This window comes from Coregonus lavaretus, assembly GCF_964263955.1.
Source record: "Coregonus lavaretus genome assembly, chromosome: 5".
In the NCBI taxonomy this organism is placed as follows: domain Eukaryota; kingdom Metazoa; phylum Chordata; class Actinopteri; order Salmoniformes; family Salmonidae; genus Coregonus; species Coregonus lavaretus.
Genome location: NC_139992.1, coordinates 66,957,475 through 66,981,755, shown reverse-complemented (window position 1 = coordinate 66,981,755; position 24,281 = coordinate 66,957,475). Strand labels below are relative to the sequence as shown.

Sequence of the window (24,281 nt, the reverse complement as noted above, 5' to 3'; positions counted from 1 at the left end):
TATCACATGTTGCTTTACATGTCATGTTATCACTTCACATATAACGTGATCACATGAGATGTGGAACACGTGATCATGTGAAATTCATGTGGTTTTTCCCATAAGGGTGAGGACCATGTTAGCATTTTTGTAAGACGTTCTCAAGATATTTGTTTTACCAGTCGTCAGGACCTCACATGATGGTCCCAGATGGTCCCAAACCATTATAAGTAAAGTAATGATATGGTGGTTTTAAAGTAAGTGGTACACTGTTCATAAAAAACATGACCCCACCTGGAATTTGACATTTCAGCCTCTGGATTTGACGTGTGCTGATCTTAATGCTGCACCACAAAGTCTGTAGCAGTACGCTACACATTCATTACCTATAATACACATCTCTTCACATAGCAAAATAGTGCCATCTGCACTGCTATTTTAGTTAACAGTTATTCTGACTATTCTCTCGTCATTGATTTCATTTGATTGTTTCTACAATTTGAGGGTTTTCTGTAAAGTTGTCTAATCTTGGTGGGGCATATTATTCTGTTTCAATGTTACTCCAGAATTTTTTTGTGTGTATTTTTAAACAAACTGAGATTGACAGTGTCTTCAGAAAGTATTCACACTTCTTTACCTTTTCAACATTTTGTTGTGTTACAGCCTTAATTTAAAAAGTATTAAATTGAGATTTTGTGTCACTGATCTACACACGATAACCCATAATGTCAAAGTGGAATTTTGATGGTAGAATCTTTTTTAAATGAATACAAAATGAAAACCTGAAATGTCTTGAGTCAATAAGTATTCAACCCCTTTGTTATGGCAAGCCTAAATAAGTCCAGGAGTAATAATGTGCTTAACAAAACACATAATAAGTTGCATGGACTCATTCTTTGTTCAAAAATAGGGTTTAACATGATTTTTGAATGACTACCCCATCTCTGTACCCCACACATTCATTTATCTGTAAGGTCCCTCAATCGAGTAGTGAATTTCACACACAGATTCAACCACATATACCAGGGAGGTTTTCAATGCCTCACAAAGAAGGGCACTGATTGGTAGATGTGTAGGAGAAAAAAAAAAGCAGACGCTGAATATCCCTTTGAGCATGGTAAAGTTATGAATTAAACTTTGGATGGTTTATCAGTACACCCAGTCACTACAAGGATACAGGCGTCCTTCCTAAGTCAGTTGCCGGAGAGGAAGGAAACTGGTCAGGGATTTCACCATGAGGCCAATGGTGATTTTAAAACAAGAGTTTAATGGTTGTGATATTGTCACGTATACTCCCCCTCTGGCCTCTAGGTCACCAGGCTGCTCTTTATTACGCGCACCTGTCACCATCGTTACGCGCACCAGCGCCTCATCAGACTCACCTGGACTCCATCATCTTCCTGATTACCTCCCCTATATATGTCACTCCCTTTGGTTCCTTTCCTAGGTGTTATTGATTATGTTACTCTGTTCCTGTCTGTACACTACTCTTGTTTTGTTCCATGTTTTATTTATCATTAAATGCACTCCCTGTACTTGAGGATGGATCAACAACATTATACTAGTCCTTGCCGATGACAAGCATACCCATAACATGATGCAGCCACCACAATGCTTGAAAATATGAAGAGTGGTACTCAGTGATGTGTTGTGTTGGATTTGCCACAAACATAACTCTTTGTATTCAGGACATAAAGTTCATTTCTTTGCCACATTTTTTGCAGTATTACTTACAGTAAGTGCCCTGTTGCAAACAGGATGCATGTTTTGGAATATATTTTAGGCTTCCTTCTTTTCACTCCGTCATTTAGGTTAGTATTTTAGGGAGTTTTTTGGGGGGATAAAAAGAAACGGAATTCAGCTAAGTACAGGCAAAATCCTAGAGGAAAACCTGGTTCAGTCTTTCCAACAGACACTGGGAGACGAATTCACCTTTCAGCAGGACAATAACTTAGGCCAAATCTACACTGGAGTTGCTTACCAAGACGACATTGAATGTTCCTGAGTGGCCTAGTTACAGTTTTGACTTAAATCTAATTGAAAATCTGGCTTTCTAGCAATGATCAACAACCAACTTGACAAGAGCTTAAAGAATTTAAAAAATAATAACGGGCAAATATTGTACAATCCAGGTGTGCAAAGCTCTTAGAGACTTACACAAAAACACTCACAGCTGTAATCACTGCCAAAGGTGTTTTAAACATGTATTGTCTTAGGGGGGTGAATATTTATCTAATCAAGATATATTAGTGTTCTATTTTTCATATTTTGTTTTATGTTATCATTTTCCTTCCACTTTGACATTACAGAGTATTGTGTGTAGATTGTTGACTGAAAATGACAATTAAATCCATTTTAATCCCACTTTGTAACACAACAAAATGTGGAAAAAGTAAATGGTTGTGAATACTTTTCTGAAGGCACTGTACTTTGAAATCCAAAGTGTCGGAATACAGGTGAAATCAGCCATCGACACAGACTGCGGTGTAGCAGAAATATCCGAATTCTGTGAACCAAGAGGCTGTGAGTTCAAATCCCAGGTGAGGACACATTGAATAAGAATTACTGTATAAATAAACATACACACTGTAGTCATACATGTTCAAGTGTGTCAAATATGTAAGATGAAAACACTGTGTTAAAAGCACTGTGTGTGTGTGTGTATCATAACGATTTAAAATGTCACATATGAAGCATTCCAAAGACACGTTTTCACATGTGAAATGTCACGTGAAGTGTTCCAAAAACCCGTTTTCACATGTGATTTTCCAGATGTGAAATCATGTCGTTTTTCCTTAAGGGGAGTGACATCTTACCTTGAACAACTTTCAGGCACACTTGGGGATTGATTTCAAGTTGTACTTAATCACATAGGTTAACTGCCAAAATGGATAACAACTTAACAACCCCCATGCCTTTAAAGCCTGTATTGTCTGGAGTGGATTGAATCATAGGTTTAACATAGTCATTATTTGATGATAGTAGGCTAGTAATCAATCAATTAATCAATCAATGTGATTACAAACATTATAGGGAATGTAAAAGGTGCAAAACAGTATGGACCACGTTAATTTACAGGAGGAGCTCTTGTTAAAGCACACTTTCCTACAGCAAACATTTAACCTGTCATTAGCTGACATAATATGTGAGTTCCTCTGTAGCAGATAACATATTATTTGGGCTGTCTGGGAGTAAAGTGCACTATCGATCAGTTAAGTGTTTATAGGCAGATTCTTCAGCAGTTACATTTTGATTACACATGCACTACATGACCAAAAGTATGTGGACACCTGCTCGTCGAACATCTCATTCCAAAATCATGGGCATTAATATGGAGTTGGTCCCCCCTTTGCTGCTATAACACCCTCCACTCTTCTGGGAAGGCTTTCCACTAGATGTTGGAACATTGCTGCGGGGACTTGCTTCCATTCAGCCACAAGAGCATTAGTGAGGTCGGGCACTGATGTTGGGCGATTTGGCCTGGCTCGCAGTCGGCATTGCAATTAATCTCAAAGGTGTTCGATTGGGTTGAGGTCAGTCAAGTTCTTCCACACCGATCTCGACAAATATTTTCTGTATGGACCTCGCTTTGTACACAGGGGTATTGTCATGCTGAACAGGGGAAAGGGCCTTCCCCAAACTGTTGCCACAGAGTTGGAAGCACAGAACCATCTAGAATGTCATTGTATGCTGTAGCTCTAAGACTTCCCTTCATTGGAACTAAGGGACCTCGCTTTGTGCTAGCCCGAACCATGAAAACAGCCCCAGACCATTATTCCTATTCCACCAAACTTTACGGTTGCCACTATGCATTCGGACAGGTAGCGTTCTCCTGGCAGCCTCCAAACCCAGAGAATGTGTTTCCACTGCTCCAGAGTCCAATGGTGGCGAGCTTTACACCACTCCAGCCGACGCTTGGCATTGCGCATGGTGATCTTAGGCTTGTGTGCGGCTGCTCGGCCATGGAAATCCATTTCATGAAGCTCCTGACTAACATTTATTGTGCTGACGTTGCTTCCAGAGGCACTTTGGAACTCGGTAGTGAGTGTTGCAACCGAGGACAGACGCGCTACGCGCTTCAGCACTGAGCTTGTGTGGCCTACCACTTCGCGGCTGAGCAGTTGTTGCTCCGAGACGTTTCCACTTCACAATAACAGTACTTACAGTTGAACGGGGCAGCTCTAGCAGGGCAGACATTTTACGAACTGACTTGTTGGAAAGGTGGCATCCTATGACGGTGCCATGTTGAAAGTCACTGAGCTCTTCAGTAAGGCCATTCTACTGCCAATGTTTGTCTATGGAGATTGCATGGCCGTGTGCTCGATTTTATATACCTGTCAGCAACGGGTGTAGCTGAAATAGCCGAATCTACTAATTTGAAGGGTTGACCACATACTTTTGTATATACAGTGTAAATCTAAGCTTCACGAAATGTGTATGTATGGAGAAATCTTAACTTCTAAAAAAACAGTTTGTCATACAGTATGTTTCTATACTGATTCAGTATGAATGTTGTGTAAAATGTAAAATAATGCAATTGAGAATGTCCAATTCAATGATTTTATTGCCCTTGGATCAGCAATACATTTGAAAGAATTGTTGTTGAGTAACCAGCCTGACAGGATGAAAGTATCAGGAATTCTCTTGTACAAAGCAAGGTAGTCTAATCTAAAGAATCTAATGTGCATTGCAAAATATTTGCTCTTTAAAATAGGATACAAATGTCCAAAACAAACATGATTAATACCAGTTAATAGGATATATACTGTATATATATTATAAAGAAATTATTTCCAAGATCATAGGCTGCACACCAGGTGCTAGAAAAAGGTAAATGTAAAAATGTTGATACCGTATGTTGAAAGAAAAAGCCAAGACAAAATTATGACTGTGTTTGAAATCTACAATACTCTCTCCATGGACTTAAACTAATTGATAGATGACTGAACAGAAATTTAACAAATTAAACTATATTACCCTAAAGATATTAGTCAAATATTTCTGAGACCCATTGAACACAGCAACATTATATTTTAGAGATCAAGTAAGCATGACTAATGTGAGTCAATTCCATGTGAAATCTAGAGCTAATGTTTTCAATGATCAAACTTGAAAGACGAATGAGGTAGGCTGTGCCATTTCTAAGCATAACATTCCATAACATTCCATGTTTCCATCTGTCATTCTACTCCTCTTTCCATCTGACCCTCAGTACTTTCCTAACCATCTTCTTCCACTCTCACACACCATAAATATATACACCATTTCTACCATGTATTCCCATCATTACTACTGCACTTGTCCTTTTGTCCTTCAGTGTCAGACCTTTCCCAATTCCAACTGTCTCTTTGCCCTCATGGGTTGCCTTACCATCGACTGCTTGAAGCTTCTTCTGTTTTCTGTGGCATATATGATTGTGGTGGGAATGCTCTCTTTCAAAGAAAGCTCCTGGAAATAGCTTTTCTATGTTGTTGTTTGGGTGACTTTTGGGAATTGTCCTGCGGAGGCCATTGTGGCTTAATCAGCTTTACGTCCTCCTCTACTTTAAAGGTTTTCTGTGGGGATTGGGCTTGTGGAGGCCACACAACAGATATCTTATTACTATTTACTTTGTTCTCATCAATTGATTTCATAAATTCTTTTTCAAGGGTGTATTTTTCTGTTGAGCCTATGCTGCTCTGTGAATACCTCCAATCAAGTCGCTCTGATGAGGTGATGAGTCGACCACTTTCGTTGACGTTCTTTTCATTGGGAAATGTCTGACCAAATCCATTATCGTAGTTCCCTTTGGACTTGAATAGTTGTTTGTAGTGGGGTAAACAGTACAAATGTCCATGGAGAGAGACATAGTTGCCAAGGCTGGAGGAGACAGAACAAATTATTATGCAAAACAGTGTGAAGAAGGGATACAATTAATTCCAAGATTCCACAAACATGTCAAACCTTTTACTGCTTAATTTGCAAACATAGCACAATAGAATTGGTGTCTTATGTGCAGCAACAAACTGTTGGGACCACAACCATTCAAGCACTGTTTACCAGTTCACAGCAAAAATCCACTTACAGTACTTTGAATTCACCTTGGTTTGGGTGATATTTACATTACCTTAATTTATTTCTGCAGTGCTCGCAGCAGAAACAAGATTTATGGAATTTTTTTCTGTCCGCTATTAGAGCCTCCATCGGATAGACCCTCCTCCGACATACAGTGCAAAGCTCCGACTTGGGAACTTGAGTCTGCCAGAGAAAAGTGAACATCATTATAGCCTTTTTTTTTATCACAACATACAATGACTCAGTTATTAAGAAATGTTATCAAGGCATAATTACATGACCATGCGTAGTATAGTAAATCATCAAACAGGCACAATCACATTATTGGTGCAATAAAAAAATACACTACTTACTGATAACAAACAGTATTGACCCAATCTTGTACTTTGTGTTGGTTTTGAAGGTCAAAAATGAGAACGGTTGCATTTAAATAGGATCATTACAATATATTGTATGTGTGAGATGCTATTCCCCGCATGTCATCGTAACATGCTTAGGTCTTGTTCTTGTGCCATGTTTTATTCATTGAATCATTTGTTATAATCTCTCTCTATGTCAAAGCAGGCACATGTAAATATGTTAGGTCTTATTGAAAATCAGAGGGGGCATTTTTACATGCCATTATTTACTGTTAGTTTCAAGTCCCATCATGCAGGCTGCACAACTCTTTACCAGTAACAACAGTCTTCGTTTGATGTGACACAACATGTGATGTTCTCTCCTCCGAGACACTGTAGCCGAGACTCTTGAAAACACTCTCACTCTCCGGCCATGTTTTGTGGAAAGCCTCATCAGGGGTTTCAGACAGCGTCACCTGAGAAACCTTTTTTTTTACCATGTCAGCATTTGAGAAGGGGGCACGGTGGGTTGTTACGCTCTTTGAGTGCTGGGACACAGTTGTGCTGCTCAGTGATCCAATTGTCTTGTTGACGAATTCATCGAAGCTCGAGAAATGCTGTGTGACTGACTTGGTTTCAGAAAAGTCTGTTGGGTCTACTGACATGTGTTGCAATTTTTTCTGGGAAGGCATGGGCGAGATCTGCCCGGAGCCCCTCTGTGTCTCCTGGGTGTTATCCTGTTTTGAACTGTCTGTTGTGTTTTCACTCAGGTTTGACTCCAGCTCATCCAGTTGATTTTTCTCTTCTTTGAAAGATGGACTTTGCTCACTCATTTCAAAAACGTTTTTAATAGCCTTGATGTCAAAAGTAGGCATTTCCTCCTCTTGAGTTTCTGTATTTTCTATGTCAGACTCTGTGTATTCCGTCTCACTCCCACATCTTTCTCTCATTGTGATAGGCTTTCTGACATAAACTTTCTCTTCTGGTGTTTCAAATTTGTTGACTAATCCAGACAAGTCAACCTTTGGAAGGTTCTCTTTCTCATTCTCTTGGTTTTCTGGTTCGAGCTCCTCCATGTCTGGACCCAAGCGCTCAGGGGTATCAATGGGATCCTTTCGCACATACGTCTTATTTACTTTAGCTTTATGAGTCTCTTCAAAAAACTCTCTCTTGTCTCTCACTGATGTCACTGCTGATGAGTCTGACAATTCAGAAGTTTCCATAGCCTCTATGGCAGCTGACTCCCACCGGTCTTCCCACATAAATCCCACTTCTTCAGAGATTTTCTCTGTGATTTGCTCAGTTGTGTTTTGTACATCTTCCTTCCTCTCTTGGTTTTCTGTTTCGGGCTCCATAATGGCTGGACCTAAGTGCTCTAGGATATCAATAGGGTATTTTCGTACATAAGTCTTATTTATTTCAGCTTTTTGTGCCTCTTCAAAAAACTCTCTCTTGTCGCTCACTGATCTAGTCACTATTGATGACTCTGACATTTCTGAAGCTTCCATCAATTCTTTATCAGTTGACTCTGTAGATCCCACTACTTCAGTGCTGTTCTCTGTGACCTTCTCAGATGTGCTTTGTGTTTCATCCTTACTCTCTTGGTTTGTTGTTTTGGGCTCCTCCATGTCTTGGCCCAAGTGCTCCGGGATGTCAACGGGATCCTTTCGCACATAGGTCTTATTTTCTGCAGCTTTTTGAGCTTCTTCAAAAAACTCCCTCTTGTCTCTCACTGATGTAGTCACCATTAAAGACTCTGAGATTTCTGAAGCTTCCATGTCTTCTTTATCCATTTGATGGAATGATCTTCCACCTGTGACCTTCACATCAGCCTTTTGAGCCTCTTCAGATAATTCTTTTTTGTGTTTTTTGTCTTTGTGTTTTTTGGCAGTGACAATTGTCTTGGCTAACACTTCTGAAGTTTCCTCAGCCTGTTCCTCAATTTTGATCTGCTGATGGAATGATGCGGGGGATTCCACAATCTCAGATGTATTTTCTGTGACTTGCATAGGAAGAGGAACTGGAGGTGCCGTCACTCCACGGGAAAGCTGGGCTGTAGTATCTTTTATCCGTGCCAAGTTCTCTGCTCTAGAAAAAGTGGGAGAGGGTGTGGCCCTATTGATGCGTGATGTAGGAGGTTCCAATATGCGAGGGGGAGGTGTTGGGAGAGTGGCTGGTCTGTGCATTGGGATAGGTGATGGGGTTATTCTCCGAGGTGAGTCCGTTCTCTGGGTAGTTTCAATGGTAATAAAGTTGGGTGAGGGTGAGCGCATCTGTAGTAAGGGTGACGGTGCTCTATGATCAATAGATTTTGCACTCAACTCTTGCTTTTTGCTTTCATGTGATGTCTTTTTGCTTTCCACAACTTTCTTTTGACTTTCAACTTTCGAAGAGCTAATACTTATCTTACGTATTTTTTTTGTTGCACCACCAACAATGATCTTTTCAGAAGTAGGTTCACTCTCATGCTTCTCCAGAGTAGTGTGGGTGCCCTCTAAACACAACAGCTTTGCGTTTGCTAGTATTTTCACATATGAAACAATTTCTGTAAGCTTTTGTATATTATGTTCAACTGCAGTTCCCTCCAAATAAATATTTTCCTCTGAACCAATGAGCCACTCTGGAATAGTATTGAGCAATGTTTTCACAGATTTAGAATCCATTTGTCCTGAAGCTCCCTCTAACTCTGTTATATGTGAGATTAACTTCTGGACATGTTCACGTCTTTGAGAATCCTCAGTGCTCCCTGTTGAGCACTGTTCCTTTTGTGCTGACTGGCTCGTCATTTTTTCACTTTCCACTTTCACTGGAACATTTCTGTATTCCTCCTTTGGTTTCTCTTGAATCTGATGGTTTGCTGTCACCTCTTTCTTCTTTTGACATGCCTTGACTTGTTTTTTTACTTTAACTGTTTCTTGTTCCTGGATACTTTGATGAACTTTGCTTTCAGTGATAATCACTTCCTTATGTACCTGAATGTGCTCCTCTTGATGGGCTTTGTGTGTCTGCACTACAGTGATCTCCTGACTTTGAGTGGAACTTTCAGAAACAGATTTAGTTGATTCTGCAGAGGCAGCCGCATCTTTAGCTTTTGAGCTCTTCTTCTTCTTCTTCTTCTTCTTCTTTCTTGCGGGAGTTGGAGTTGCTGGTTGGTTGTTGTCCTCCTTGACCTTGTCCTCAGTCTCATGATGTGTTTGCTCACTAGAAACCTTCACCTTAGTGACATCCTTCACTTCCATCTTCACTTCCACCTTTACATCCTTCACCTGTGAAATGTTTTCCTTCTTAGTTTCATCTGGCTGTTTCGTGTCTTTTACTTCTACTTGCTTTTCTTGCCCTTTGGCCTTCTTTTTGCCTGTTTTGACATTCGTTTCTGAGGTTACCTTTTCTACTTTGATAGACTGACTAGGAACTTTCTCAGGTGCTTGTGATACAGAATTATCACTTTTTTTGTCTTCCGAGGGTGATTTGGCTGCTTTGACAATTGTTTCTTGGGTTACCTTTTCTGTTTTGGTAGGCTGGTCAGAAACCTTTTCGGGTCCATGGGATGCAGAATTATCCTTGTTCTTCTTGTCCTCAGATTTATGGGAATCTTTAGTTTTTAGATTTTTGACATCTTTCTTGGCGTCTGTTTTTGTATCTTCTACCTTTTTAGGATCACTGGTTGAGATCTGGACTTGAGAGTTGGTTTTTAGGTTTTTTACATTTTGTTTTGTATTTTCAACCTTTTTAGCATCACTGGTTGAGATCTGGACTAGAGAGTTGGTTTTGAGGTTTTTTACATCTTTCCTGACATCTCTTTTTGTATTTTCAACCTTTTTAGGATCACTGGTTGAGATCTGGACTTGAGAGTTGGTTTTTAGGTTTTTTACATTTTGTTTTGTATTTTCAACCTTTTTAGCATCACTGGTTGAGATCTGGACTTGAGAGTTGGTTTTGAGGTTTTTTACATCTTTCCTGACATCTCTTTTTGTATTTTCAACCTTTTTAGGATCACTGGTTGAGATCTGGACTTGAGAGTTGGTTTTTAGGTTTTTTACATTTTGTTTTGTATTTTCAACCTTTTTAGCATCACTGGTTGAGATCTGGACTTGAGAGTTGGTTTTGAGGTTTTTTACATCTTTCCTGACATCTCTTTTTGTATTTTCAACCTTTTTAGCATCACTGGTCGAGATCTGGACTTGAGAGCTACTTACAGCAGAGTGTGACTGCTCGGTGGATGCTGACGTTACCTGTTGTTTAGTTGCAGTAACTGTCTGTTGCTTTGTGGAGGAAATAGATGTGGTCTGGTGCTGAACGGAGGAGACTTTGGATGTCTCATTAGAGACAATATGGTGTTTAGTTGCAGAAATAACAGCAGATTCAGGGAGATTTTGCCCATTCACAGCAGATATCAAAGTCGTGCTTAAAGGAGTATCTGAGATTTGGGCATGCTTGGAAAAATCAGATGACTGTGTGTCTACCTTGACATTGGTCACAGTCTTTTCAGCATTCTCTTGAGTGAAACCAAACATCATGCTCTTGTTTGATTGCTCCATACTGGTCTCCTCAGAGGAGAGCATTTCAAGGGCAACAGTGACTGACTCATGCATGAAAATGGGACTCGGTGTAGCAGGGGGTGTACTACCCACTTTCTGTTTTCTGTATTTTTCCTCTGCCTTTATTAATGGAGTTTTGAATCTAGTGGATTTCATGAAGGGAGGAGGAGAGGGTGGAGGAGTAAATCTTATAGGGGCGACATAAACCTTCTTTAATGGTCGTGGTGATTCTGGTGGTTTTGGGATTTCAGATGAAACTGTTTTTGATGAAAATGATGTTGATTCGATTTGAGTTTTGCTGATTTCCACCACAGATTTGTTGGCTATGGTTGTATGTTTCTCTGAGGTTGCCTGTTGAATTTTCTGAATCTGACTGGTTGGCTCAAGTTTTGACACTTGGTGCAATGCAGGACCTTTCACCTTTTTGACAGTAACTTTTGTGGCTTTTGCTAGTGATTGATGAGGTGTCTGGGATGACATAGAGTCCAGTTCATGCTGTGAGGGTGGGGGTGGAAGGAAATCCTGTAATGGTGGAGGAGGAGGGAAATGATCAGGCTCAGAGTCAACAGGTGGTGGGGGAGGAGGAGTTGGGGGAGGCGGAAGGTCCAAGTCCAGCCTATTGATAGAGGAGGCTGGGGTTAGGGATGATTGATCATCACATGGTGGAGGTGGGGGAGGAAGAGAAAGTTCAGACTCAGACAATGTCCGTGTTGGGGTAAGAACATTTGTTTTCACTTTGGTTTTATCTAGTCTGATCATACCCTTTCTACTTGAATTGAGGTTACGGAACTTAGTCTCCAAAGTTTTAATACCATGGTTTTGAGTGATGGTTGTGTGTTGCATTACTTTCGTTGATTGTTGAGTAGTCTGTGATTCAGATGTATTGATTGTGGTTTGAGTTGAGAGGGATTGATTCTCTTGTGTTGAGCTCTCAGTTTTGACTGAATTAGCCGTCTTTATTTTTTGTAAGTTTCTTTGTGCTTCATTGCTTTTAGACCTATTTTTAAGTGTCTCACTCTCAGTTTTGTTTATAACAGAACAATCAGGGCTACCTTGCTGTGAACGTAATAGAGGGCTTCCTTGCTGTGAGCGCAATGGAGATCCCACAGGAACTTTGACCCTTCTAGCTCCCACTCTGATTTTAGGAGCTGCACGCTGTGCTGATTCCAGCAAGGATTTGATTGTGCCTTTAACGTCACCCTTTATCACCTCCTCTTTCTCTGGTTGAGTTTGTTCCTCCCCCGTCTCATGCACCTCATGTGTCTCGTAGAGTGACTTAATGGACATTTTCACATCACCCTCGAAGCTGGGTCTCCGTGCCATTCTTGGAGAAGCTGGTGGTTCCAATAAGAGCTCAATAGTGCCTCTCACATTTCCCTGAACATCAATTTCCTGTTGGCCTGTCCTCCTGTTATTAGAAGCATATTGTAAACACTGCTTGGCTGTATGAATGTTACCCTTTACAATCTCTTCCTTCTCGATCTCCCTGACTGTTTGCTTTGCCTGCTCCAGGGATTTTAAGGTCCCTTTGATGTCTCCAGGTACAAAATCTTCGATGGCAACTTCAATTTTGGAGGTTGCAGATTTCTCTAGGGACCTCAGTGCCCCTTTGATGTTGCCACGGACAATCTCTGGCTTTTCCACCTCCTTGGGCCGTCTTTGGGCCAATTCAAGGTGCCTTCGGGCTTTGTGTATGTTACCTCTTACCACCTCCTCTTTCTCTACAACCACTGTCTGATTTACAGACTGAGACAGCGAGTTCATAGCTGCTTTCAAATCACCCCTCACAATTTCCTCTTTCTGTAGGCCATCCAGTGAGAGTGTGGGTTCAGTCATGAAAACCTTGACTGAGTTGTGAACATCTCCGCGCACTATGTCCTCTTCATCTACTGTACGTTCAATTTGTGCTCGATTACTGTCAAGAATGAGTTTTGTCCCCTTTATATCTCCTCTAATAATCTCCTCTTTCTCTACCTTTTCAGGTGGTGTCTCATCTGGCTCTACCTGGAGTTGTTTGAGATAGTCAAGCGCCCCAGATTCAATGCAGGTGGAGTAAAAGTTCACGTTTCCCTTTTCTTTCTCATCCACCTTTATCCTCGTCTGCTCCTGGTTTTCTGGGTTGGATAGTCTTTGGAGTGCATTCCTTATATTGCCTTTGATTATATCCTCCTTTTCAACATCGATGTCCTCTTCTTTATTTAGAAGAGAATATATAGTCATTCGCACATCTCCCTTCTCATCCTCTTGAAGGAGTATACCACGTTTAGCAGATCCTCCCTCCTTGAGAAGATTGTTTACAGCTTCCTGGATGTCACCTCTTACTATTTCCTCCTTTTCCACATTTACGTCCCTCTCTTGGTTGAACAGTTGATGCACTGTTGTACTGATATTACCCTTCTCTTCTGACTCTATCACTACCCCCCTCTCAATTCTTTCCCGACAGTTCAAAAGATTCATCATAATGTTGCTCAGATCCCCGCTGATGATTTCCTCTCTTTGGATCTCTGGAGAATCCTTATTCATTAGCTGGTATTTTGCCATTCTAACGTCCCCAATTTCATCTGCTTCAATGAGTATTCCTTTTGAATTAACAATTTTCTGGCTATAAAGTTCCTCAAGGGTTCCTTTGATACTTTTACCCAGGATTTCCGACTTCTCAACACTGTTCTCATTAAAGTCATGGAACGGAGTTGTTTCAAACAGCCATGTTGTTTTCTTTACATCGGCTTTGGGGATTTCCTCTTGAACAACTACTGTATCATCCTCATCTATCTCCTTTATATGGTCAAGGGGATTCTGTTCAAAGAGCCACACTGATTGTCTAACATCTCCCCTTAACACCTCCTCTTTCATGACTGTTTCTATTAAATTCTCTTCGCTCTGGCTATGTATTTTATCCATTGTTTGAGTTTCAAACATCCATTTTGCTGTCCTGACATCACCTTTTTGGATTTCACTCACATTAACTGTTCGCACAGACTTCTGTGACAGCTCATCAGATTCAAAACGCTGTTTATTCATTCTAACATCTCCTCCTTGAATATCTTCAACAGTTTTAACTGACATTTTTATGTCCTCTGCAATCTTATCAAGTGGCTGTGTTTCAAATCTCCACTTGGCTGAAGTAACATCTCCTTTCTTAACATCCTCCTGTGTGACAGATTTGATGATATAGACCTCATCTCTATCCCTGATAGAATCAAGAGGCTTGGTTTCAAACAACCACCGGGACCCGATCACATCACCCTTCAATATCTCCTCGCTTGTGACAGTGGTGACCTCATGATAATGGCCGTCTTTGTCTTGAATGGCATAAAGAGGCTGAGTTTCAAACATCATGGTATAGTTCCTCACATCCCCTTTCTCTTCCTCCTCACAAGTTATTTTCTGCAACTTTGTAATATCTATCTCTGAGGAAACCTCCTGGATTTTGTCCAAGGAGTATGTCTCAAAAATGAAACGACCTTTGTCCACATTACCTCCTTGTACATCAGTCACAGTGCGGGTCTCCAGAGCCTCTTCTTGGGTATGACGTATGGCATCTATGGATTGGTTCTCAAAGAGCCATTTGCAGTTCACCACATTTCCTTTCTGGATGTCCTCTGATTGTGTAGTTGATTGTGTAGTTTTGAGACTTTGCATGAACTCCTCAGATGTTGAGGTCATGATATCAGAGGACTGATTCTCAAAGATATACTTCATACTATTGACATCTCCTGACTGAATGTCTATCTCAGTAACCCTCTTAAAGCTCTCACCTTCCCCTGTGATGTTTTCAAGATTCTCTGTCTCAAATAGAAAACGAGCCATGCGTACATCTTTGCCCTGGACATCTTCTTGATTCACAGTGCATGTTTGTAGAACAGTTTCTGTTTCATCTCGGATAGTGTCAAGTGCCTGTGTCTCAAACAACCATGTGCAGGTTTTTACATCTCCTTTGCGTATCTCCTCACTCTCATTTTCACTCTTCAACATATCCTTCTCATATGGGACATTCATTAGTTCAGTCTCAAATAACCACCTACCGGTTTTAACATCACCTTTTATAATCTCAACACCTTCCTTAGTTGTAGTTTCCTCGTCTTCAATATTGCTGAAGTATTTTATTGCATCAAGAGGCTGTGTTTCAAACAGCCACTTGGCAGTTTTAACATCACCAGACTCAACTTCTTCTTTGGATATTCCCTTAATAACTTGATAATTAGTGATACTTTCATCAGACTGGTCAATGGGGCTTGTTTCAAACATCCATTTGCAGCTAGTTACGTCTCCCTTGACAACCTCTTCCCGATGCACTGTTTTTACCTCATGGTAATGGCCAGAGCTGTCTTGCATGGCATACATTGGTGTAGACTCAAACAGATGTTTGTTAGATTTCACAGAGCCACATGTTACACCCTCCACAAGTATCTTTTGTGATTCATCCCATCTGGTTAAGTCTGTGGTTTCAAATATTTGCTTGTAGTTTGAGACATCCACTTTATCGATTTCCTCCAGGTTAACGGTTCGAATTATTTCCTTCTTTTCCTCTTGAATGTGCTCCAGGGGTTGACTTTCGAAAACCCATTTCTGGTGTCTCACATCCCCCTTCTCTTCATCAAGTCTCACCATTTTTTGTAGTTTGCCAACCTCAGCAAGGTCTTTTAAATTGTCAGCTGGAGCGGTTTCAAAGTAATGTCTTGCTGATCTGACATTACCTCTGACAATTTCCGCCTTAGACAAGGCTCTAGCATTTGAATCATCTTTCAAAGTATCCATTGCCTGAGTCTCAAATACCATGCAATTCCTATGGACATCTGCATTGTAGCTTGTACCTTGATCTTCAGTGAGATTTTCGAAGTTCACAGTACGAATAATCTCCTTCTTCTCGTCTCTTATGTTCTCTAGTCGTTCATTCTCAAACATCAATTTTTGGTGTCTTACATCACCCTTCTCTTCAGTTGCCACTAACTTTTTGAGCCTCCCTACCTCATTGAGGTCCTTCAAAGCTGCCTTGGGACTAGTCTCAAAGAAGTGTCTTGCAGATCTAACATTACCACCGATAGTCCGGGGTCCAGCATTTGCATCATCTTTCAGAGAATCCATTGGCTGAGTTTCAAACGCTAAGCAATGTTTTCGAACATCAGCTCCGATTATCTCTTCCTTTTGCAGCATTGAGCTTTCCCATTCATCTTTGTTAATGGAGTCTAAAGTCTTTGTCTCAAACAACCATCTACCCCGGTGAACATCTTTATAGTTGTCTTCCATGGACAGGCTACACACAAGTTTCACTGGGGCAGAGGGTTTATTAGTCATGTCCAGGGCTTGGGTTTCAAAAAGCCAGGTTGATGTTTTAGTTTCCCCCTTCTCAGTCTCCACTTTGCGTATAGATGTTATCTCCAACATCTGGCCTGACTGTCCGATGAGGACGCACATAAACTGAGTCTCAAATGTGCTTGTGATAGTCTTCACTTCTCCCTTTATTTCCTCAAGCACTGATCTCAGACTCAGGAGGTGACTGTCATCAATGGTCTCAGTATGACCTAAAGTTTCCATGTACTGAAATTCAAGCATGTGTATGGTAGAGCTGCCATCTTCCTGGGTAAACACTATCTCTTTGGTTAGCTCTTCATCGCCATGCATTTTGTTCAGGGTCTCCATGGGCTGGTTTTCAAACAACCAGGCTGCAGCACGGACATCTCCTTTGTCCAACTTATTGAATTTGTGTCTATATTTAGTTGAAGCTATGTTGTCTGATCCCAATGCATCCATGTGCTTGGTCTCAAACATCCAAGCTTTGCTTCTTACATCACTCCCAACAATCATCTCCTGTTCCATGTTTTGGTCTCCATCCTCATTTGAGGCATCATCTTTGATGGCATCCAGAGGTTTGTTCTCAAACATCCAGCGCATTGACTGCACCTCCCCTCTGAGGATCTCATCCCATTCCAGGTATTCTTCTTCTGGGCTAATGCAGTCGTTGGGGCTGCTACCATTATCGTCGTATATATACCTGGTCTCCCCTGTGAACTCCTCCTGACTCTCTTGTTGGGTGTTCTCATACTCAGCCGCATCACTATACATCTCTATGTTTTTACGAACCTCAGGATGGATATGCTTGTAAAGGCGCTTCAACTCATTTTGGTTTCTCTGTCTGAAGTATTCCTGTCTACTGAGTGGACGTTTAGAGGGGTAAGCTGATTCCGGGGGCTCAGGTGATAAGTAGCACTCTACTGGCATATCTGGACTTTCTGATGGGACCTGCAGTAAGTCTGGGGGTGGAGGTGGGAAGTACTCTAAATCTTCTGGAGGTGGTGGAGGGAAACATTCTGTGTCCTCGTAGTCAACTGCAATAGCAGATGTGTCCTCTATCGCTTCAGTAGCAGAATCTTCCCATATATCACTTGATGAGACATTATTTATCTCACTTGAAGAGAAATTCTGTATTGCATTTGATGATACATTTTGTATCTCACTTGATGAGACCTGTTTTTGTGATATATTTGATGCCCACTGAGACCTATTGATGTCAGCTCGGCCAATCTTTTTGGGAAGAAAATAATGATTGAGGTCATTAGAGGTCCCTGACATGTTTTAAGAAACAACATTTAAATGCAAACATTACATGTATAGCTTGTATAGCATGCCAACTCTTTGTTTATCACTAATTGTCAATATTCAATCTCATCGTTATTAACTGAGGGATTGGTGGCCGACATGGTTTGATAGAATCATTTTTATACTTTTTTTAACAAGGGAAAAAACATCTTAGTGTTATTTAACAAGCTGTAATTACAGATTAGCTATATTGCTACTAATTACCATTCAAATAAAGTTAATAACTTTTTCAGCAATGGGGATAAAAAGCAGCAGGGTTTGTGAACAGTAACCTAAACCAAAAATGATCATGTTTTTGTCCATTGAAATAAAATGGGTTTAAGACCAAGCATGTTAATTAACCATGTCCAATTACCTTCATTGGCTTGCTTGGGGCAGCTTCTTCAATGGTTCTCTCAAAGTGATCTCTTAATTCCTTGGTTGTAAGTCTAGGACCTTCCTCCTCTAAAAATTCAAAAAGGGCAGAACAATAGAATCCTAAAGATTCATCCATCTACTTCATATGATTTCATTTAAAATAATTTGAGCAGTGCTATTGATCTTATTAATGGTGCATAGTGTAAAATATAATGAGCATATAATGAAGTAACATCCTACCTCTTTCATCATTATGGTTGTTTTCATAGCTGGAGGCAAAGCTGTTTTCTTCATGTGTGACCTGAATCAGAAAGGCACGTCTATTAGAAAAATCCCCACCTACTTTGAAACTTATGGGGACATGTAAAGTGAATCTGTGTTATGTAATGCCAATTATCTGAAGAAAGAATAAAGCTGTTTAGAGTTAATCCACTCTCTACTAGGTCTATCTTGTTGTCAGTGTACTGACTGTGGTCAATAAAGAGTTTTTCTCTTTCTCTTTCTCACAACTGATTAAAACAATGATTTACAATTGTTAACACATATAGCTAAGACAAACATGTCTGGGTAGTCAGCACAGCTTTACTATCGTGTGATGAAACAGAGTAATCCAAAATATCTAAATGTACCTGTTCATCCTGATGGAAAATATCCTGCTGAGAGGCTGGGATGACTTCCCTGGAACTGCTCCTCATTGTCACGTCAGAGTTCAATTGAACTTCCTGTGAGATGGAAGACATTGGCTGTCACATACAGGTACACACACGCACTCACTCAAAAACACAGACAGACCAGACAGACAGACAGAATGGCTCCCACTCATTGACAGCCCAGCACTAGAAGCGGCTGCAGTGAGTTTAATGAATGCTCAAACTGCAGCAGATAGTGTGTTTCACTGAGAACAATATGGGATAGAAGCTTGATAATTAGATGGCCTACTGCAGTCAAATTATACTAATCACAGACAAAGGGAGGATGACAGACGAGGAGGGACGATTCCATGGATGTTTCACCTTAATCACACACAGCAGCTGTCACCATGCATACAGGGACAAAAAAAGACTTCATTTGTTTTATGCCCCTTTGTGCCACTTCAACTGAGGATTCCCAACTATATAAACAGTGGCATTCAAAGCAGTAGCAATGTGAGTGGGACATCCAGGGGTTTTGACAGACACCCTACAGGGATCTGTATTCTTCTCCATGTTGGCCAGCTCTGTCTAGCAGTACATCAAATTAAATCTAACATCTGTAACTTGAGCCTTTGGAGCACGGCAAGGTGAAAGATAATGTAGTAGAGGGCATCTCCCCAGCCTCTTCAATCATTCAATATTCACCAAGATTTGTGCTTGCTCACCGAGTGAGTGACTTCCACTCAGCAGGGGAAGTTATGCGGGCAGGAACACAGTGGTGTGGATGGATGGTAGGCTGGAATTAGACCAGCTTAGGTCATACTACATCTGCACGTTCCCCCATGCATCGCATGTCTGACATTAGCCTGCATTAAAAACAGTACCTGCACAGCTCTGCGGTGGAAGTGGAACTGGGAGACGTTGTGCAATGTTGCAGTTTCCTGGTTCTCGAATTGTGCCCTGATGCTGGCGAGCCCCCCAGGCACAGAACAAACCTCAGACTCCTCCATGACCTAATGAAGCAGTGGAACATCATTAGCTGCCTGCACTTCTACATGGCCTGAGATCAGACAGATGCCTAATAGGCTATTGAGCTTGGGTTTCATTACAGACTTCTGCAAGTTAATAGAAAATACTGGCGCAGCCATTACTGAGACTACAGTGTGTTTACGCACACATACGCGGGCCTGCAGGCCACGCACACACACACACACACACATTTCAATGTAGGACTCCAGACAGCATGTGGCATTTTGTTTACACAATGGCAGAGCAATCTTTCTAGTTGGTTGCTTTTTGGGTGGTGCAACACAGCATGTTGTCTAGGCAGATAGTTGTTTTGCCCGCCCTGCAGAGTCCAGTTGACAGCTTTGAGGTCTAGAACATGACTAATGGGATCCTGCAGGGGGCACAGATACCCCATTGTGTTGCCTGTCTGCTCCCATTTCCACTCTGAGCCCCATGAGAGGAGTCGTGTTTCCTTGGGTCTGCAGGGCCACTGAACTCTCCCACTAGTCAGCTGTCATCACTTTCCACTAATATAGCACCACAAAGTCATCAGTGGCTATCACAACAATCACGCCACTCTGACTCTTTGCCTGACAGCGACTACTGTAAAACATGGTCGTAATTATCTACTGTAAATAGCTGTATTATGCAACCTTATTAAAAATGTAATGGTCATACAGTCACACATGACATGGCAGTGTTAACAGGACCCACTGTTATTAATTGTGATGAAACACACAATTAATAAATAAAAAATATGCATTTGGCTCATTAGAATGGACACAAAGCATTCAAACACTGGGACAATCATCGAAAATAAATGATTTCTTTTTCATCTTATCTCCTACATTGTTAGACGCTTCTAAGGTTAGAAGGTTTGTCAGTAAGTCTATATGACCTAAAACTGGTAATTGAAGAATACATTGATAAATGTATGACCATATCCATAGTGTATTGTGTGTGTCTGCCTACCTCGCTGGAGAAGGTGGTGTCCTGCTGCTTGGAGACAGCTGTCTGCAGGTACATGGCCATTGGTACGATCAGTGGGATCTGGTGTCAGTGGCTCCTGGTGTCAGTGAATCCCGGTGCCAGTGGGTTGTGTCAGTGGTCCTGTCAATGGGATCTGAGTCTTCAGAGTGAATCCTGTTCCTCTGGGTTCACAGCTTCCCCAGGAAGTCCTACCCTGGTAGTTACACCTGCGCTGCCAGCAGCTAAGGGAACAGCAGTCATTAATTATAACATTTACCCCACAGCCTATGTTATACACCAGGGGTTCCCAAACATTTTTGGCCTGCGACTCCATTCTGATCCCCAAAAATATTATTGCGGCCCCACCATGTAACAAAAGTGATTTTTTAAATTGGGACTATGACAGTCTATTACAAATCAGTCTGACAGTACTTTTGACAGTATTTCAATCTGAAGGAAGTATGATTTGAAGTGACTGAAATGCATCAGAAAGGTATTGGGAAGTTCAGATTATCATCAGGCAATACTTTTGTATGATATTCTGTGTAGAAAAGAAACCTCATCATTGATCATGTTATTTTTCCCCCCAGTCTGATTTAGAGCCTGTTCTAATGAGTCCTACGCAGCTTGTGGGCATTGTAGAGGGAAACAGAAGACACATATCTGTTCTTGAGAGTGTTATCGTTCATATATCTTTATTTTGTAGCTTAAACTGTTCAGAAGATAGAGCCACTGTAGGTAGAAAACAGAAAATGTTCTGTTTATTACAACCGCATTAGCTTCTATCGGAGGATACTGACGTAATCCCGGTTCTATGAACCAAGCGCAAACTAGGGGGGAGTTTCTCTCGTGACCCCATACAAAAAAAAAATCAGGTGACCCCTAGTTTGGGAAACACTGCTACACAATATTATGGTTTGACTAGCCTATATCACCAGTAGATCATTTACTGTACACAGCTAGTGTTCTCTGTGACCAGCATTGAGTTGCCATGGGGGCAATTATAAACATGCTTATAAAAAAGAGGTGCATTACATAGAGTTGCACAATATCAATAGCCTCGCAAACCGCTGCACGGAGCGAACATTCATGTAAGCTCGCGAGATCAGGCGGCTTGCGAGGCTACAATAACAAGACCTCCCTCACCAGTTAAAATAGGGGACACAGATTTAAGAGAAGCAGATCTATTTTGCAGCTACAGAGCACATTTAGAACTGGAACAGTGCAATCACATGGCATGATTTCGACTGTAAACATACATTACATAAGTGCAAAGGGGCGACTATGTTTTAAATATAGCTGAAGACCTTACAAGGAGTTTACAGTATATTCTTAGAAAGCAGAGATATATGTTTGCTTTAAATGCCATGCTGCCAACAGCCATTCATATAAAATAAGGGTATACAAACATCCATATGAATGACTGTCAAATTATCTTTAAAATCTAACATTGAAGGTAGACTAGTGTTTCGCAAACTCGGTCCTTGGGACCCCAAGGGGTTCACGTTTTTTTTTGTTGCCCTAACACTACACAGCTGATTCAAATGATCAAAGCTTGATGAGTAGTTGATTATTTGAATCAGCTGTGTAGTGCTAGGGCAAAAACCAAAACGTGCACCCCTTGGGGTTCCGAGGACAGAGTTTGGGATACCCTGTAGTAGACTATTAATGTGTTCTGTAATCAACAGCATGTGGGTGAGGATGGATAGTGGGTGAGGTCATTCTGTATTGTAACTGTTTCTTATACAGTGACAGCACACAGCCAGCACAAAGGGAATTCACAATGATATATTTACCATGAGTGCAGGTGCTCTAGTGAATAAGACAGTCCCTCTCCAACACAGGAGAATCATTCAAATCAATTACAGCCATCCCAGTGGATGGCAAATTAAACAGTGGGAGAGTACAGATTTCTGTTTGTCTGTGTGCTGTAAAACATGGTTACGGTAATGACTCGCTGACACCTCAGACTGTTAACTCTCCATGCATAGTGCACATTAGCCTTGGTGCTACGCCAGCATGGACACCTCATGACGTGATGGTATGGTGGCACATCTCAGCTCTTGTGTTCTGGTTTTAGGGAAGCATGCATGTACAGTTTCACATTGCACTACAGAAGCACTAAATATGATTTTGGGTTTGTAGAACATACATTATCAAAGCACCATAAAGCAGGGTTTCTCAAAGTCGGTTTTGGGGTTTGCCCTTGCACTACACAGCTGATTCAAATTTCAAAGCTTGATGATTAGTTGATTATTTGAATTAGCTGTGTAGTGCTAGGGCAAAAACGAAAACGTGCCCCAAGATCGAGTTTGGGAAACCCTGCCGTAAAGCATAGGCTTTGGAATCACGCAGGGGGCACTCATTAAGAGCAAAGTCCTCATTCATGATAATTTCAGGTTTTTTAATTGACAGGCGGTGTGAAGCCTAATCAGCATTAATACAATTAAAAACAGATTCAACATGCATTAAACAAAGTGGGGTCTCTGAACAGCCGCAAATGTTACTTTATCAAACTGAATGAAAACTGCAGAACACCGTCAGCAAAAAGACAGTCAGGCTGGAGATGATATTTCACTTACATATGATTTATGACAGCAAAGCAAATATTGAATCCCTATATCAAACATTATTTCATAGCTTTAAATGCTGTGAAGTTCTCAGTCAATGGGAACATGTCAAATCAGTTAAAAACACTTCCAAGCACATTTTTTATCTGAAGGTATCACGTTTCAGGATATGACCCAGATGCAGAAAGTGTCGAAGTAACAAAAGTTTATTACAAAAACAGGGGGCAGGCAAACGACAGGTCAAGAGCAGGCAGAGGTCAGTATTCCAGATCAGAGTCCAAAAGGTACAGAACAGCAGGCAGGCTCAGGGCAGGCAGAATGGTCAAAACTGGGAAATCTAGAAAACAGGAATTTGAGAAAGCCAGGCGCAAGGGGAAACCCGCTGGTAGGCTTGACGAAACAAAACAAACTGGCAACAGACAAACAGAGAACACAGGTATAAATACACTGGGGATAATGGGGAAGATGGGTGACACCTGGAGGGGGATGGAGACAATGACAAAGACAGGTGAAACAGATCAGGGTGTGACAGAAGGATAGGCCTACTGCTTTTCAGCCGCAAATAAAGAAGTATACTCTTAAATTAACAGTGACTAGTACCCATTTGTGCGCTAAACCTACTTGAGTCTATAAACAGTTGATCACTGAACAGGACAATGAAAACATGCTGCTAGGCATAAATCGTTCTGCTGGTGGTTGATGCTGTTGATCAGTACAGCATCATATATTTTTTACATTGACTTTTTTTTTTTGTCATTTAGCAGACGCTCTTATCCAGAGCGACTTACAGTTAGTGAGTGCATACATTATTATTATTTTTTCATACTGGCCCCCCGTGGGAATCGAACCCACAACCCTGGCGTTGCAAACGCCATGCTCTACCAACTGAGCTACATCCTTGCCGGCCATTCCCTCCCCTACCCTGGACGACGCTGGGCCAATTGTGCGCCGCCCCATGGGTCTCCAGGTCGCGGCCGGCTGCGACAGAGCCTGGATACGAACCAGGATCTCTAGTGGCACAGCTAGCACTGCGATGCAGTGCCTTAGACCACTGCGCCACTCGGGATCATAGGATTGTGTGGAAAAGATTGTCTTGGGACAAAACCGTCTCTGACCATCTATTTTAGCCTATTTTTTGTCATGATCGGCATGCTAGTGTAAACCTATCAGCCTGTGAAGAGGGATGGGGGACAAGTATAGATACCTCCCAAAATAAGATAGGTTTCACCTACTCCAAAA

At 41.3% G+C, this 24,281-nt stretch overlaps 2 protein-coding genes across 2 annotated transcripts in view; both read right to left on the bottom strand.

Annotated features, from left to right (window-relative positions):
* The window catches only part of LOC311129325 (uncharacterized protein), a gene marked incomplete at both ends in the record, with an annotated part of 132,359 nt that extends 121,426 nt beyond the window's left edge, over positions 1 to 10,933 (bottom strand). The window contains 3 exons of the mRNA XM_084161601.1: positions 7,835 to 8,865; positions 9,094 to 10,120; positions 10,835 to 10,933. Coding sequence (XP_084017727.1) covers positions 7,835 to 8,865; positions 9,094 to 10,120; positions 10,835 to 10,933 — 2,157 coding nt within the window. The remainder of the gene's footprint in view (positions 1 to 7,834; positions 8,866 to 9,093; positions 10,121 to 10,834) is intronic.
* Positions 10,934 to 11,399: 466 nt separating this feature from the next.
* On the bottom strand, positions 11,400 to 20,535 carry LOC311129324 (xin actin-binding repeat-containing protein 2-like; the record flags this gene model as incomplete). The annotated part of the gene is made up of 6 exons (XM_084161600.1): positions 11,400 to 11,431; positions 11,962 to 15,538; positions 15,878 to 17,291; positions 19,221 to 19,291; positions 19,380 to 19,508; positions 20,476 to 20,535. 6 exons carry the CDS (start codon positions 20,533 to 20,535, stop codon positions 11,400 to 11,402), a joined length of 5,283 nt encoding a protein of 1,760 aa, XP_084017726.1.
* Positions 20,536 to 24,281: the final 3,746 nt, after the last annotated feature.